The sequence below is a fragment of the Ursus americanus genome, chromosome 13 (genome assembly GCF_024610735.1).
Source record: "Ursus americanus isolate L20-20 chromosome 13, mUrsAme1.1.p, whole genome shotgun sequence".
NCBI classification, from domain to species: Eukaryota; Metazoa; Chordata; class Mammalia; order Carnivora; family Ursidae; genus Ursus; species Ursus americanus.
The window spans coordinates 20526222-20544580 of NC_142139.1; the positions used below are offsets into that span (position 1 = coordinate 20526222).

General features: G+C 34.3%; 2 protein-coding genes across 2 annotated transcripts in view; one reads left to right on the forward strand and one right to left on the reverse strand.

The window, feature by feature from the left end:
• Positions 1-9000, forward strand: part of HSPA4L (heat shock protein family A (Hsp70) member 4 like) — a 46666-nt gene extending 37666 nt beyond the window's left edge. Inside the window, exons 15-19 of the mRNA XM_045799022.2 lie at positions 698-823; positions 1337-1444; positions 3668-3787; positions 4704-4865; positions 7705-9000. Of these exons, the coding sequence (XP_045654978.1) occupies positions 698-823; positions 1337-1444; positions 3668-3787; positions 4704-4865; positions 7705-7896 (708 nt within the window). The 3' untranslated portion in view covers positions 7897-9000. The remainder of the gene's footprint in view (positions 1-697; positions 824-1336; positions 1445-3667; positions 3788-4703; positions 4866-7704) is intronic.
• An 8445-nt stretch (positions 9001-17445) lies between these two features.
• The window catches only part of LOC148109064 (uncharacterized), a 32873-nt gene continuing 31959 nt past the window's right edge, over positions 17446-18359 (reverse strand). The window contains exon 3 of the mRNA XM_087866434.1: positions 17446-17551. Within this exon, the coding sequence (XP_087722560.1) occupies positions 17490-17551 (62 nt within the window). The 3' untranslated portion in view covers positions 17446-17489. The remainder of the gene's footprint in view (positions 17552-18359) is intronic.

The window sequence follows — 18359 nt, forward strand, 5'->3', positions numbered from 1 at the left end:
ACTTACTCATTCCATAACTTGAAGCCTGTATCTCCACTCCCTCTCACCCATTTTGCCCACCCCCCCACCCATCTCCCCTTTGGCAACCATCAGTTCTATTTATGGGTCTGTTTCTACTCTTTGTTTATTCATTTGTTTTTTAGATTCCACATAAAAGTGAAATCATACAGTATTTGTTTTTGTCTGACTTGTTTCACTTAGCTTAGGTCCATTTATTTTGTTGCAAATAGTAAGATTTCATCCTTTTTAATGGCTGAATAATACTCCATTACACACACTTATACACATAGAGAGCCCACACCTTCTTTATTCATCTATCAATGGACACAGGTTGCTTCTGTATCTTGGTATTGTAAATAATGCAATAAACAGAGGGTACATACATCTAATTATTTTTGTTTTCTTTGGGTAAATACCCAATAGTGGAATTATTGGATCATATGGTACTTCAATTTTTAATTTTTTGAGGAACCTCTATACCATTTTCCACACTTGCTGCACCAATTTACATTCCCACCAACACTGCATGAGGGTTCCTTTTTCTCCATACCTTCAACGACACTTGTTATTTCTTGTCTTTTTGATTCTAGCCATTCTGACAGGTATTAGTTGATAGCTTATTATGGTTTTGATACGCATTTCCCTGATGACTCTCCTGCATATTCTCAATAGCAACTAATCTAAACATTTTGAATAGGGGAAGATGATAATGCAAGATAAATTAGAGAAAGAAAGAAATGATGCTAAGAATGCTGTTGAAGAATATGTATATGATTTTAGAGACAAGCTGGGCACGGTCTATGAAAAATTCATCACTCAAGAAGTAAGTCTAAATTTTAAAGTTTTTATTAGAATAATTTGTTAGAGGGGCACCTGGGTGGTTCAGCTGGTTAAGCATCTGACTCTTGATTTCAGCTCAGGTCATGATCTCAGGGTCGTGAGATCGAGCCCCCATGTTGGGCTTCACACTCAGTGTGGAGTCTTCTCGCTCTCTCCCCCCTCTACCCTTCTCTCCACTTGCGTTTGCACGCATGCGCTCTTGCTCACTCACACACTCTCCCTCTCTCAAATAAGTCTTTTTAAAAAATGATTTGTTTGACAATGTTAATACGATTTATACAAATAAACATACCAAATGTGTTACTGTCGACAATCTCCTTGAGCCATTCTTAGTTGTTTCTCCCAGTTGCAGAAGTATGGTAAAAAACATGTTTATGAATAAAAAGCCAGAGAAATCTGAAATTTAATCTTTTATACTTGAAAAACATGCTGTCCTTAATAACTTTTATTTCTAAGGAATGTATTTTCAGTCAGTGTCTTTTAAATGTATAACTAGGATTTGAATAAACTGTCTGCAATATTGGAAGACACAGAAAATTGGCTTTATGAAGAAGGAGAAGACCAACCTAAACAAATTTATGTGGATAAGCTTCAAGAACTAAAGGTAAAATTTTCAAAGTCCATGTTAGTTTTGAACAGAACATTGTTTTCCAGAAAATTATGCTGTAAAAGCAGAGTCTATTTTTAATAAATATATTAGAAAATACTAAAGCAAGATAGATGTAAGAAGAATTGTTCTCTAATCTTAAAAGCATTTTTAGAGGGCAGTAATGCTACATGATAATTGAAATAATGTGTAATCGTATTTGTTATGATTTTCAGATATAAATATGTAGCAGATGATTGGAATATTACCACTTTTACATTAGTCATATATTTCTGAGATGTCATTAAGAAAGGATTTGTGAACCTGATCCCTTCTTATCCATTAGAGGATACACCCTTTCTCTTTTTCTCTCCCCCTTCACTGTCATGATTTTGAGGAGTAATATACTGCCCTTTTGTGTTTTCACATTGCAACTGATGTGGACACCTGGCCACTGTAGAAATTCAAAAATAGCACTCCTGCTCTTGAATGTCCTTCCACAAAGAAATAAGGAGTTGTGGTCACCAGCTTTCCCTTTTCTAGGTCCAATGGTATGATTTTAAGAAAAGACCACTATTACTCCTTTCTTTCTGCTTGTCTACCCTACCCTGAAAAAAAATAGTTTGAAGTTTAGATTACAAGGATGAAAGCATATTTGTCTCTTCTTCTTAGTGTGGATCATAGCAATACTTGAATGTTCACATAATTACCAGGGGCTCTTACTGAAATGGGGACTATGATTCAGTATATATCTGATGTGGTGGGCTCATGATTCTCTATTTTTAGCAAGCTTCCAAGAAATTCTGATGCTGCTGGTCACTGAACCATTCTGAGTTGCAAGGGAAAAACATAGATGACATTGATAATGATTCCTAGACTATGGGAAAAGGCAGCCCTCTAGGACTGGGGGAGGTGGGGAGTGTAAGAGAAGTTACCTAAAAGCAGAAGTTAGTATCGTGAAAAAGTTAGAATTGTCTTCATGCCAGCAAATTACTTCCAAATGGAATAATTAGAAAGCAACTAGAAAACCTAAGCTTATGATAGCAAAACTAGGCTTTATGACGTTTTATCTTGATGATGGTGTTACTCCCCATCTCCCTAAGAGAATGTATATATTTTGTGTAGTAGGAGCTCCCAGGCAGCTGAGGCCAGTAGAAATGACTGAAAAGCCCAGCAGCTCTCAAAAAGGATTATTTTACTCCAAATATATAAGTAACCATAGAAATGAATGTTATAGAAGTTTTCACAGGCCTTAGTTTTTGGTTTTTTTGTTTTTTTGGTTTTTTTTTTGAGTTGGCTGTTAAAAATACTTGGTCCTCTTTCAAAATCATTTACAGTAAGGGGCGGCTGGGTGGCTCGGTTGGTTAAGCATCTGTCTTTGGCTCAGGTCATAATCCCAGGTCATAATCCTGCTCAGTGGGGAGTCGTCTACTCCCTCTGCTCCTCCCCCTGCTCGTGTGCTCTCTCTCACACTCATGCATGTGTGAGTCCTCTCTCTCAAATAAATAAAATCTTTAAAAATTTTTTTCAATAAAAAATATGTTAATAGACTAAATGCAATATGGTATTCTGGAACAGAAAATTATGAAATCCACATGAGGTCTGGAGTTCAGTTAATAGTAATGCACCAGTGTTAGTTTCTTAGTTTTGACAAGTGTACGTTCTATGGTGGTATAAGATGTTAACATTAGAGGATAACAATAGAGGTACTTGATGCTCTTATTATTTCCTTTATAACTTCTCTGAAAATTTAAAATTATTCTAAAATACATTGATTTTTTTTAAGTGTATGAAGAATATGAAACAAAATAGGTATTCATTCTTCTAATGATTGCCCTCCTCAAAGTTACAGAGGCTGTTTTAACATTTAGAAATTACCCATTCCAGGCACTTGGGGTAAATCAAGTTTCAAATACATGAATTCTGCATGAAGTATTGTTCTATGGTCTTCTTACTTAATACTTCTGTAAAAAAGTGTTGCCTTTGGATTTGAAAGGAATCAATAGGTAATCTTAATAAATGAGAGAAAGACATAAATCATTAGTTAGGCATCTCTGTGTAGGATTGCATAAGTAAATAACCACTGGAATTACTCTCATGTAGGGAAACAGAGCAGGCATATTTTGATCTGGCCAGCTTTCTTTCCTATTCATCATCATGTAAAGACCCAGTAAAAGTTGTCTTCTGTTAAAAATTGTCTTCTGTTAATAACTTTTTTCTTTTAAAAAAATTTCTTAATAGAAATATGGCCAGCCTATTCAGATGAGGTACATGGAACATGAAGAGAGACCAAAAGCTTTAAATGACTTGGGAAAAAAGATTCAACTTGTTATGAAAGTGATAGAAGCATACAGAAACAAGGTATGAAAGCCACAAAGCCTGCTGATGATGATGGCATGTGGGTAGTATATGGTGGCAGTGGGGTAAATCTGTAAGTTCTCAGCTGCAAAGCGATAGCAGTTGTTGCCACCAAATTCTGGAGACCTTGTGCACCAAACTTAAAACTTTTTTTTCTTGTTGGAGGGACACCTGGGTGGCTCTGTCATTTGAGTGTCTGACTCTTGATTTTGGCTCAGGTCATGATCTCAGGGTGGTAGGATCGAGCCCTGTGTGGGGCTCCATGCTGAACATGGAGCCTACTTGGGATTCTTTCTCCCTCTCCCTCTATCCCCAAACCCCATCCCCCACCCCGTGCATGCAGTCTCTCTCTCAAAAAAAAAAAAACAAAAAACCCAAACCAAAAGAAACAAATGTATTGGAAAATTATTGGTAAAGGGTAGTTACACACTTAAAATACAGTGCAGGTATGTGGCTTTAATCTCTTAAAATTCCCTAGGTATGTATGGTTTTAAAACACAGCATCACCATTCTCCCAGTTCTTTGGCTTTGGAGTACTCTTTCATTCCATTTTCCTGTTGTGCTGTATATTGAGAATTTTCTGTCTAGCTTGCAGTATGCCTTCTTATTTCTCTTCCCTAACAAATTTAATTCTCTGCAGCTTCTTTTCTTGGCTAAGTATTGTTCCCTCGAATATTCTCCACTAGGCATTTTTTGGCAAATCTGACTTCTTCAGAAAGCCTTTCCTTTTAAAAACGCACACTGATATTTTTCTTTCTCCCAGTCTCTTCAATTCTGTATCATTTGTATATGTCTTCTTCACATGGATATGTGTGAGGTATACATTCAATAAGAGTCTAAATCTTTTAAATAGAAATTATTCATTAATTGATCCATTACTGAAAAATATCTGTTACATTAAGTAGAATTTTTTTAACAGGATGAAAGATACGATCATTTGGATCCTGCTGAAGTGGAAAAAGTTGAAAAATATATCAGCGAAGCCATGAGTTGGCTGAACAGTAAGATGAATGCACAGAACAAACTAAGTCTCACTCAAGATCCTGTGGTGAAAGTTTCAGAAATAGTTGCAAAGTCAAAGGTAAGTAAATATAAAATTCTCTTTTTAATGGGTTCAGGCACTTAACGTTTTTAATGGGAGTCATACTTTGAGAAATAATCAACTTGCAAAGAACTTAGAGAAACAAATTTAAGGCTAATTTTTAATTTTGAAAAAAAAAAAAAGATTCTAGGTAGGACATCCCTGTTCTTTGATTTAGTCACATACACCCTAGAACAACAGAATACTCATTCTTTTCAAACACACATAGAACTTTCTACAGAATAGATCATATTACTGGGTCACAAAACAGGTCTCAACTGATATGAAAAGACTGAGATTATTCCCTGGATATTCTCAGACCACAATGCTTTGAAACTGGAACTCAATCACAAGGAAAAATTTGGAAGAAACTCAAACACTTGGAAACTAAGAACCATCCTGCTCAAGAATGATTGGGTAAACCTGGGAATTAAGAATGAGATTAAGCAATTTTTGGAGACCAATGAGAATGAAAACACATCGGTCCAAAACCTATGGGACACTACAAAGGCAGTCCTAAGGGGAAAATACATAGCCATTCAAGCTTCACTCAAAAGAATAGAAAAATCTAAAATGCAGTTTTTTGTTTTTTTTAAAGATTTTATTTATTCATTTGACAGAGATAGAGACAGCCGGAGAAAGAGGGAACACAAGCAAGGGGGAGTGGGAGAGGAAGAAGCAGGCTTCCAGCGGAGGAGCCTGATGTGGGGCTCGATCCCAGAACGCCAAGATCACACCCTGAGCCGAAGGCAGACGCTTAATGACTGAGCCACCCAGGCGCCCCTAAAATGCATTTTTAATTTCTCACCTCAAGAAGCTGGAGCTGGAACAGAAGAACAGGCCTAACCCATGCATGAGAAGGCAGTTGATCAAGATTTGAGCAGAGATCAATGAATTAGAAACTAGGAGCACAGTAGAGCAGATCAACAGAACTAGAAGCTGGTTCTTTGAGAGAATAAATAAGATCGATAAGCCACTGGCCAGACTTATTCAAAAGAATAGAGAAAGGACCCAAATTAATAAAATTATGAATGAAAGGGGAGAGATCACGACAAACACCAATGAAATAGAAAGGATCATTAGGAACTTTTATCAACAACTTTATGCCAGTAAATTAACCTGGAAGAAATGGATGCCTTCCTGGAAACCTAGTCACATACACAAGGCTGTTTTTTTTTTTTTTACATTTTAAGTGTAATGCAGGAAGAAATAAAGCAGTGTGACAACTCACTGTTAAATACTTCAGACTTTTCATGATTAGATAAGACTTCTAAATCTCCATTGTAAAACTTTGCAGTGTTGGTCTTTGACATCATTTGAAACCTGTTAAATTCTGTAGTAAAATCTTGTTTCTTTAAACTTCCCAGTCTAAAAAACATTACCCATGAAAATATCAAAGATTATCACAGGAAAAAAACACCATGAAAAACATGGAGACAAATTTTATAATAAAGATCAGCATCCAAGTAGAAAAATGAGTGAAGACATTGGATAAGCAGTTGACAGAAGGCGGCATACGTGTCTGATAAATAAATGAAAAGGTGTTCATCCTCATCATGTTCTTCTCACTCGTCTCTTCATCTGATTCATGGTTGTGTGTGTACATTCATAACGTTGTCATAAGTTGTCAAGGGTGCAAAGAAACGGATGCTCTTCTTGAGCAACTTGGTTGAATTTGTTAAAACATTTTGTATCAGTATATGTATAGAAATTTAAAGGAAGTATACATACACTTTTTAACCCAGAAATCACAATTCTAGGAATTCATCCTAAATTGATCATTGCACAGGTATAGGCACATAAATACCATTGGTTGTTAATGAGCAAAAAATTGGAAGAAACAAATACCTAGCAGTAAGAAACTAGATAAATTGAAGCATCCGTATAACACTTTGCAATCATTACATAATTTTAGATATAGAGATCTATTTAGATAGAAAGATGTGTACAACATATTGAGTGAAAAAGGAAAGATTACAGAATAAATTAGCAAGGATCTTCATAGATCTGTTTGTATGCATGAACATACATCTAGAAGGATGTTCGCCAAAATGTTCGTGTTAATCTGTAGAAGATGGAATTTCAGGTGCTTTTTTTTTTCATATCTAGTTCAGTATGTTTTCAAGGTTGTTTTTTTTTTTAACAAAAACAGGTATTTTTTAAATCAAAGCAAAGTATTTTTCCTTTGAGAAAGTTTTGCAAAGAAGCCATAATAATTTACTCCTAATTAGATGAGATGTAGTGTGGTAAGAGCAGTTTCCCCCAGGATGTTAACTCCCTATCTTTCCATCCCTATCCCAATCTCTGTGACACTGGTGTTGAAAGATTTTAATGGCCTTTTATTTTTGTGTTAAAAAGAAATAAGCAAAGATAGAGAAAATGCTTTGTACTTACTTCAAATTATTATTAAGTTGCATTTACATTCATGACTTATTTTTCCTTCAACATAGTTCTACAATTCCACTTATTAAAGCTGTTTTCATGTAAATATCTATTTATGAAATAGGTGTTATTTGACATAATTCTGAGAGCATTAGGCATAATTTAAAGGAATGAATTAAAAATTATTTCTGCCTAAGAAAACCATACTTAAATTATGAGGAACCAGTTTTTAGGAAGATTAGATAGAAAGAATTTATTAGAGATTGAAGAGTTCCTTGTCAATGTTAACATGCACTAACCCCGTAGTAAATGCCTCATTGAAGTATTTGAAGCAACTTGGTTATCTAACTGAGCTAACATAAATTCAGGAATGTCATGTTAATGTGGAAATTTATAAAGTTAATGGTAACTTGTTCTGTAGTATTTTTAATATAATCACTTTTCTTCATGTCTTTAGGAACTGGATAGTTTCTGTAACCCTATCATTTACAAGCCCAAACCAAAAGTAGAGGTTGCTGAAGACAAAGCAAAAGCTAATAGTGAACACAATGGACCAATGGACGGACAGAGTGGGACTGAAACTAAACCAGATACAACAAAAGACAGCTCCCAGCATACTAAATCTTCTGGAGAGATGGAAGTGGACTAAGTCTTCATTTTACCTTCACATAATTCAAACAGTGCAAGCAACCACAAGGTCCATTCTTCCTTTTACATGTGGTACACACAACATATGTTCAGTTGTTCTTAACCACTTTTTGTCATTTGTTTTTTGGAGTAGTTTTGAAAAGTGTTTTATATTGAGTGCACCTCTGTTCGTTTCCATTGCTGCTTATGTGAAGCTTTAGCTGAGTATAGATTTACAAGTCAGTTATAGCTTTCCTAATACATGTTCTGTCAAACATGCAAGACTGATACGTATTTGGCAACAATCTACCTTATTTAAAGCTTCTACTTGGATAAACCTCAGCTCCTGTATTCAGGAGAGGATACTGTATTGCACTATTGTTGCAGAAGCATAGATTTAATTGCATCATCGTTTTGAAAAACGTTGAAATTGATGTGGTTTAAAGCCACCTGAGGCACTGACTTTTTTTCTAGTTATTGTAGTTATAATTTAAATATTAAAACAGATAATCTCATTGGTGTGCCATGAGAACTCCAAAGTGTTGTCATCACATAAATGAAATAAATCACATGTTGAAAGGGAAAACACAATTTTTATGTTATGGTGACACCAGCAGTTTGCATCGTGTATTACTAACGTGGATTGATGTTTTCTCAGAGTAATTCAGTGTCATTTTCGCTTGAAACTTCTGATCTACTTGTCCTGAAGACCAGCTGCTGCTAAAGTAATACTAGCCTAAAGATAAGAAGCATTTTTGATGAAAATACCTTCATGTTAAGGGGGAAATGCTGTTGACCTACTCAGACATGCATCTGTGATGTTGATAGCCTTGTTTCAGTTTTAATAGTTGTTTTGGTTTTCTTAATTGATTTTGTTAACAGGGTAGGGAGAAATGGCACAATGTGTATCGCATTATATACATTTATCACTGATTTACTTAATGTTAAGAAATAGATAAACACTATTAAATAAGCGGTAATACTTGAAAAGAAGTACTTCTACCGTAAGTCTTAGGAAATAATGCTTGTAATAAACTTAACTATGTTACATATCAACAGGCAAAATATAGAATGTTACATAAGTGTAATATGATATGATGTGATTAAATTATAGTTCCTGCTGTTACATTACCTGTTCAGATCTTGGCTCCAGTTTTGGTGCTTCTTATATATATTATATGGGACAAAGGACTGTGAAATTAAGATATTTTAAGGACTTAATCTGTGCTTCATCACCAGACTGTTCACATTGTTCAGTTCCTTCCAGAGGCTTGAAACTATTTAAGTATGGGAGCAGACTGAAATGACTTTACAAACCTACAAGAAGCATAGACAATGCCGTGGGCACTTGTGTTTCATGCCAATCAACTAGATTAACCTAAATTAAAATTTTGAAAGGCTTACTTTTCCCCAAAGCTAAACCTTTATATTAAGAACAATTAATAGGGACTTTGCTTAAGTAGTAAAAATTGAGAGTTGAATATCTTTAGGGATAGTCATTATTTCTCACAAATAGTTCTCTTATGAGAGATTTTGTTTCTACAATGTAGTCTGCACTGAAAGGGGAGAGTATGAAGCAGTGCATTTTGCAGGGATTTTTATTCATCCTTTTTGAGGGAGATGTCCCTTTTTTGCATTAAAAATCATATAGACCCAATATATTTTTAATGTCTTCTAGTCTTTAAACTTATCCTTGTCTTAATACTCTAAAAGTGAACTAATTATATCCATTAGTAATGAAGTACTTTTTTTTTTCTTTAAAGAATCAGTTACTTTTCCTTTCTAGGTTGAATATATAGGTTCATTTCAGGAAGAGCATCAAAGTTTGGAACGAATATTTCAACAGTACACGTTAGGGAGTTGATAGCTTTTTCTTGAGTTAATAAGAAAATCACCACCACTTCGTTAGGAGCTATACCTGCATAACTTCTTGCAAACAAATGAAGAAATAGCCCTGTCTGCATCTGAATTGTCTAATTGTACCTGATATTTTCTCTTCCTTCTCTTCAATTGATGTAGCTCTGTGTTTTAGTCAGATATATAACATTCCAATTCTTGCAGTTATATAACACTTCACTTAATAAGTTAAATACATCCAAAGATAATATGTATACTTTTCCTACTCATTCAACTTAAATGATATTTTCAAAAGCCCTTTAACCTTATGATGTGGTTATTTATTGAATATGTTGTTAAAGGAAAATACATTCTCCTTAATACAGTTTTGGGTAGAAGGCATGGTTCACTTTAATTTTAATCTGCATTGCAGTATATGCAGTAGTAGACAAAAATTTTTTCAAAATAAAAGGCCACTATTTTAGAAGTTATTTTAAAAGACATAGAAAATTAGCATGTTTTCCTATAATAAGCAAATATGAACTAAGTATATAGAAAATATCTAGGATGATTAATAAATATAGATTAGTACACTTTGGAAAAGTATAAATTACTTGGTTTCAGAATCCAACTCCTGATAGACAATCATACTGTGATTATAAAAACAAAGATTGCTTAAATAATATAAGAAAGTTTGTGATGTTTCAATTCCTTAACAGTATACAGAATTCTTAAGTTTTAAAACAACTAGAAACAGCACACCAAAGATTTGGGCTTTTGGTATAAACAGATCATCTCAGTTAAAAAGAGTATAATTAATTAGACTTTTATTAAGAAGAAATAAAGATTTCTTAGAGTTTCTTGGTCAATTTTTAGTATATTTATGATGATTTCCTAGGTAGAAGTCTATATTAAAGTGAATTTTGGGGCTCAATTTTCAATATCATGAAAAGCGTTAAAGCATTTTATCCAAGTTAGCACATCTTGAACTGTTTGGAGAAATTATCAATATTTAAAGACAATAGGCATTCAAATACAGTAATCCAATTAGCTGACTTCAGTTTGAACCAAAATAGATAGAACCATTTCTCCATTTTCATAAATTTGAGTTGTAATAATAAACCTATAAACCTTCCCATTAGGATTTTTTTTTAATAGCTGATGTTTCAACAACTGAAACCCTGGCATTGATCTTACATATCATAGCAGTGATTCTTAAATGACAAGAAAACTATAACTTCACTTTTCTTGCCTTTTAGAATTTTACAACCAGAAACTTAAATTCTAAGGTAAATGTTATTTTGTGGTTAAACTTTGGAAGTTTTAAGTGGAATTTGGCTTTGTGATATTTGATCCTGCAAAATTAGTGATAGGCACACCTTAATGTTATCAGTATTTAAAATCTGATGGCACTGATTTAAGTGAGCCGCCGATAACTTTTCGAACGACATAGGTAGTAGGAATGCTTGTAAAGTGTGGTTCTAATACTTTATTACCCTCTCACTCTGCAGTGGTTTGTAACTGCCATTTAGCAAGCTAATCTTCTTTTTTTTTTTTTTTTTTTTTTAATGATTTTTTATTATATTATGTTGGTCACCATACAGTACATCCCCGGTTTCCGATGTAAGGCTCGATGATTCATTAGTTGTGTATAACACCCAGTGCACCATGCAATACGTGCCCTCCTTACTACCCATCACCGGTCTATCCCATTCCCCCACCCCCCTCCCCTCTGAAGTCCTCAGTTTGTTTCTCATAGTCCATAGTCTCTCATGTTTCATTCCCCCTTCTGATTACCCCCCCCCTTTCTTTATCCCTTTCTTCCCCTACTGATCATTCTAGTTCTTATGTTCCATAGATGAGAGAAATCATATGATAGTTGTCTTTCTCTGCTTGACTTATTTCACTTAGCATTATCTCCTCCAGTGCTGTCCATGTTGTAGCAAATGTTGAGAACTCGTTCTTTCTGATAGCTGAGTAATATTCCATTGTATATATGGACCACAACTTCTTAATCCAGTCATCTGTTGAAGGGCATCTCGGCTCCTTCCACGATTTAGCTATTGTGGACGTTGCTGCTATGAACATTGGGGTGCATATGGCCCTTCTCTTCACTACGTCTGTATCTTTGGGGTAAATACCCAGTAGTGCAATGGCTGGATCATAGGGTAGCAAGCTAATCTTCTTAAAGCAGTCAATTTCAGAAGACAGACTTTTTGATCAAGAAAGAAAAAGCAGGTTTATCATTACATTTTGTTTTTTTGTCAAGATCTTATTTAATCCAAAGTTTTATCATTTTAAAAGTTTCCAGGAAGCATATAATTTTTTCTTTTGATAAAAAAGTAACAAAAATTTACTACAGAAAAAAGACCAAAACTCTTAACCAAACAAAAAACTTGAGCTGTTTTGCTTCCACATCTCTAATTTAAAAATTTACTAAAATTAATGTTCTTCCATATAGTCCTATGTTTCCTAAGAAAAGAGCTTTGGGTTTATCAAACAGATGTCTAAATTTTTTTCTTGCTAAATTCAAAGGTATTTGTTTCACACAAAAAAAGGGCACCTGGAATTCTTAGAATATTAAAGTGGAACTGCTTAGAAGAAGAAAACTTAAATGTCTCTGGCAGTGGTCAAGTACCTATTAGGTGGTAATCGTTCTTTCATCTTCCAGATCCCTAAGCATATCTCTAGCATATCATTAGAGTAGGAACTAAAAGAAAAAGCACATCTATTAAAATACATTATTAAATGACTTGGAACATTCAAATCAAAGAAAAAAACTAATAATTGAATCATGAACATTTGACTCTTGTCAAGCAGGTCAAAATCCATAACCATAATAAAAACAGTATAATCTTTGTTTGGGAATCTGTACTGTCATGTTCTAAGTCACAGGGTGATTAACTAAGGAAGTAAATTGATACCTAAAAATAACCCATCCTGTACAGAGATAAGTGAAATTCAGTATGTTTTACTTTTATAGTGTATATAGATGGAAATGATCTTATAGTTTCTGGTTAATCTTGTTTTATTTATCCTCTCATCCAGTTCTAGGCTCTTAAATAATCCTATTTTTCTCAAGCATATTTTGTTTTTTTATTTTAGATTATTCTTTAGGTCTTTTATTTCATGGATTTTTAAAAATAGTTTCTCTGCTATCCCGTCACTTTGATAGCAAATTTTATTACGTTTGTCCCCTTTAAATACCAAATCTTACTGTGAAGAATGTTTTGACTCTTCATATTTGAAAAACCGTGTTATAAGTTTCCATATATAATATCTCTAAAATTTAATAATGGCTTCTAAATTTTTCATGTTTTGGCCTTAGAATACTTTCAAGTAGAATACTTTTAAGTAGTTCTGGACCAAAAGAGGTCAATTTTGTGAATTATTGTGTATTAAGAAACCCAGCATTCCTTATTTTTAATATAAGTATCAGTGTAACAAAATAACAAGGTTCAGAAATTCAAAATAGTTGTTAAAGGGTTAGCCCCCTTCCATTGTTTGTTGCTTTCTGATTTACATACATGTGCTGTACAGCTTTCTTGTTTTTTTGGAATTTCCTAAATTTTTTGCTTCCAAGACCTTGAGTAGAATCCTCTTGAAATCATACGGACCCATCCAGAATAAGATGTTAAAATGTAATTAGAGATAGGGAAATCAACGTAATGCATGCAAGGTAATGCTTTGAAGTGTTGTATTTTTGTCCCTGAAATAAAATTTTATGGCTTAGTGTTTTGGAAGGAGACTCACATTAAAAGTGGTTACCTTTTATACTTGGTAGGATGAAGCCATTGTTTAATACTACAGTATATAGAAGCAGTTTTTTAATGAAATTATCAAATTGTTTTAGTTCTAACAATATGGCATCCAAGTCATTTTTTCTTTTCTTCAACCATTATTAAAATAATTTCTGTATGTGGTGACTCTGACTCTAGTCATTAGTGTAAAACAATTTCTGGCAGTTTAGTTCCTACTAGCTAATTTTTTTTTTTAAGAAAACTACGACATTTGATTTCTTAATTTCCCAGTTTGTTTTCAATACAAAGAGTAACCAGTGCAATGCATAAAATCCTAACCAAGTATGATGTGTCTATAAAAATAATCAACTGATTTTTGCACGTAATAGATCCTCAGCTTCAGTGAGCCAACATGAGAATGGCTTATGATGTTATGTTGGTAACATTCCAGGAATATATATTTGGCATACAATTTTGGTTCACAAAGGTCCTTAAAAAATGTTTACATATGGCAGGATCAAAGTATATAAAACATATGATGTATGTAAATTGACATCTTCATACTAGTGAACAAATAGCAATTGATAATGCAATTAATTTTTGGATGACAGTGCACATTGTCAAGTCATGTAATTAGAATAAATGTATACTACTTACTCCTTGAACCATGCATTTTGCACACCTGAGGTTTAATTTTCACATATTGAACTTCACTGACTTGATGGTAGTTTGTGGACAAGTCTTCAGAAACATTTATAAAAATTTGCTTGTTGATGAGGGTCTTAAATGGGCAAATTTTTCAAAACTTCAGATGCTATTGATTCTGAAAACTAAAATAGTTTGCTAATGTTGAATGTGTTAGAGAATAATTTAGCTTTATATACGGGAAGAGAAAACTTAGGAATAAATGAATTTGAAGACTTTGGACATTTTCGGTAGGTATGGAGGAGATCCATGCCCCAGTGAGTCTCATAATAGCTCCTGCTTGAGAATTGCTGTTCTTGACAAAAATGTATCAAGTGGTTTAGGGTGTTGGGATAAGAAAATGATTAAGGTCCCCTGGTCTAGATTAGAGCATTTGGTGCTTAATCTTCTAGGGACAGAAAGACATAAAAGAATCAAAGGCTAATGGATGCTTTGTCTAGAAAAATGTTTATACCCCCATGTACTTTAGACTGTCTAATGCAATGCAAATAAATACTTGTTAAGTCTAGAAGACTTAACAATTGGCACTTCATTCCTATTCATCTTGTCCTGAATTGGGGAGAATTGGATAGGATTTAGGTTTGTTTTGCTTGTTTGTTTTAAAACCTAAGTCACTAGTAATTAAACAGGAAAGACATAGCCTTTCAGAGGTGAAGAAGGAATGTCTGTTGATTATAAGTACCTCCCAATATTTTGTCCTTAAAAATACTCCCTTTTTAAGTGTAAGGAAAAAAAGTTTCAAGGTGGTTCACCTACCCTGCAAATGGAGGGAGGCAGTTTGAACTAGTGGACTAGCACTGCTGAATGACTACATTTGGTTTCCTATTTAAGTTCACTGTGATGGTAAAAAGCAGTGTAAACCTGAAAGGATTTGGGTACTGTTTTAGCGCTAGCAAGGCGTAGGTTAAATTAAAAGTTAAGTAAGTAGGAAGGAAATAATTTGTAGTTAAGAAACCCACGTTGAAGGCAGAGAAGCAAAGAACAAATCACACAAAATAGGAATCCAAATGTCAGTAGTTACAGTAAATGTAAATACCATAAACTTGCCAGTTTAAAAACTATGTGGTTTTTACAAAGATAATTCTTAAACACACTGATGTAATAGTTTAAATTGATAGAATAAGAAAATGCCAGTCAAATGAAATTGTGAAACTATTAGATAAAATTGACTTTAAGGTGAAAAAAGTAAGTGTTGGGATAAAAAGTGAGCTTTAATAATGATAAATGGAGCAATTCACCAGGAATAAAAACTCAAGCTTTGAAATCTATAAAGCAATTGACAGTTACAAAGAGAAATTTAGGCCCAAGGTATCTCTGATAACTAATAGTAGGTAATAAGTAATTAAAAGAATGGAATTTTAAAAGCTAGATCTAATAGACTTACATAAACTGTCACTCAACAGTTAGGTAAAACTTTAAGTATACATAGAATATTTATAAAAATATCAGTAAACCACAAAGCAGATCTCAACAAACATCAAAGACCATTATACAGATTTTCAGACAACAGCACAATAAGACTAGAAGTAACCTGTGAAGACAGCCCAAAAGAAATTCTTACACACATATGCTTGAGTTGAAAAAATTAACTTCATGAAACATCAAAGCATGTTAAGAATTAGAAAATACTTCTAATGGAATGACAATATAAACTTCTTACATACTTTTGAGATATTTTTCATCTTAAATTGCAAATGCACCTCTTTTGGATTTAAGATCTATATTTCTCATTGCAATACACAAGAATGCACGTAAGTGTTCAGCAATATTTAAATAAATGAAAGCTGCATCTAAGACTTGATAATGGGACTCCTGGGTGGCTCAGTCAGTTAAGCATCTGCCTTCAGCTCAGGTCATGATCCCAGGGTCCTGGAATTGAGCCCTGCATTGGGCTTCTTGCTCAGCGGGGAGCCCGCTTCTTTCTCTGCCTGCTGCTCCCCCTGCTTGTGCTCACTCGCTCTCTCTGACAAATAAAATCTTTAAAAAAAAAAAAAAAAGGGGTAATGTGGAACTAGAGTACTATTTTAGAAGTTCACGTTTCAGGGCACCTGGGTGGCTCAGTCAGTTGAGCATCCGACTCTCAGTTTCAGCTCAGGGCATGATGTCAGGGTTGTGAGGTCAAGCCCCAGGTTGGGCTCCACGCTGAGCATGGAGCCTGCTTGGTATTCTCTCCCTATCCCTCTACCCCCCCCCAAATAAATAAATACAATCTTTAAAAAAAAACAAAAGTTTCTATGCTTCAATGCATACACTGAAAATGAAGATTAAAAATGTAATGACCCTAATCATCCTAGTAAAGGAGAAAGACAATAGCAAAATAAACCTAAAGAAATTAGAATGAAAGAATAAGAGGAAAAATTAATAGCAAGTGGAATAAAGGATCAACAAAATCAAAACCTCTATCCGAAAATAATTTTTTAAAAAGCCTCTAGCAAAATTGATGAAGGAAGAAACATAATCATCAAATCAACTTTGAGTTAAAAATTTACCCATAAAAGGTAAACCAAGACCAGAATGTCTTACAAATATCCTAGAAATGAGACCTTTTAAACTTCAGAAATTAAGGACACTTCCTAATTCCTTTTATAAAACCAGTTTCACAGTGTACTCTTGATATACCATGCCAGAAATGGATGGTATGAGGAATAAAATTACTTGCCTAAACCCAATCATGCACATAAATGCAACAAATTACAAAATTTCTAAATACTAGCAAACTAAATTTGTAAATATATTAAAAATATGTTATCAGATTAGTTTTATCCCAAGGATACAAGAGTGGTTTAATGTTAGGAAATCTCTTATCATTCCCCACATTGACTAAGAAAAAAAATATATTTTTTTTAAAGATTTATTCATTTCACAGAGACAGCCAGTGAGCGAGGGAACACAGCAGGGGGAGTGGGAGAGGAAGAAGCAGGCTCCTAGCAGAGGAGCCTGATGTGGGGCTCGATCCCAGAACGCCGGGATCACGCCCTGAGCCAAAGGCAGATGCTTAACAACTGCGCCACCCAGGCACCCCAAGAAAGAAAATATTTTAACAGTTGCTTGAGAGTACATTTCATTGCTCATTTATGATTTAAAAAAATAATCTTCTACTTAGTCCAAGCCACCATCGTCCTCCATCTACATTATTACAGTAGTGTACTAACAGGTCTTCCTGACATCCCAACACAACTCAAAAATATCCTTTTAAAACTTGTATATCAGATCATAGGTCACTCTTCTGATTAAAACACTCCATAGATCTCCACAGCATTCAGTAAAACCCAAAGTCCTTACCGTATCCTGCAAAGCCCTACATGATCTGTACCATTTACTCTTACCTCATATTTTACTGCTTTCTTCCTCCATCACAGAGCTCCAACACAATGATTATCTTCTGTTTTAAGAGCACTGTTAAAAGATAAAGAGAAAAATCTTTAAAGTTGCCAGAGAACAAAGACCATTCCCCCTCTAAGGAGCAACAAGACTAGTTGATGACTGAATTTCCAAGAGAAATGATAGAATCCAGAAGACAGATTTTCACTACTGACATAGTAAAGTGAAACAAAAATCTACCAACCTAGGATTCTATACGCCATGAAAATATCCTTCAAAATGAAGACAAAATATTCTTTCATGTAAAAGCTCTTAAATCTGCACCAAAAGTAATACTAATAGGGAATTCTTCAGACAGAAGGAAAAGAAAGCACCAGAAAATATAAATGTATGGGTAAATCTAAATATTTTTTAAACTTTTTTTAAAGATATTTGTTTATTAGAGAGAGGGAGCACAAATAGGCAGAGCGGAAGGCAGAGGGAGAGGGAGAAGCAGACTCCCTGCTGAGCAGGGAGCCTGATGTGGGGCTTGATCCCAGAACCCTGGGATCATGACCTGAGTCAAAGGCAGACACTTAACCAGACTTAGCAACCCAGGTGCCCCGGGTAAATCTAAATATTAAATGTATTTTTAAAAATACTGTCTTGGGGTGCCCGGCTTGTTCAGTGGGTAGAGCATGTGACTCTTGATCTCAGCATCATGAGTTCAACCCACGTTTGGCACAGAGATTACTTTAAAAAAAAAATGTCTTGATCACGATATAAGTGATAATGCATGACAAAAAATAAGAACCAAAACCAGCTTCTGAGTTTTGCAAATTTTTGTCTCAGATGCTCTTCTTCCTTGAGTAACACAAGTGAAATGCAACAAATAATTTATATG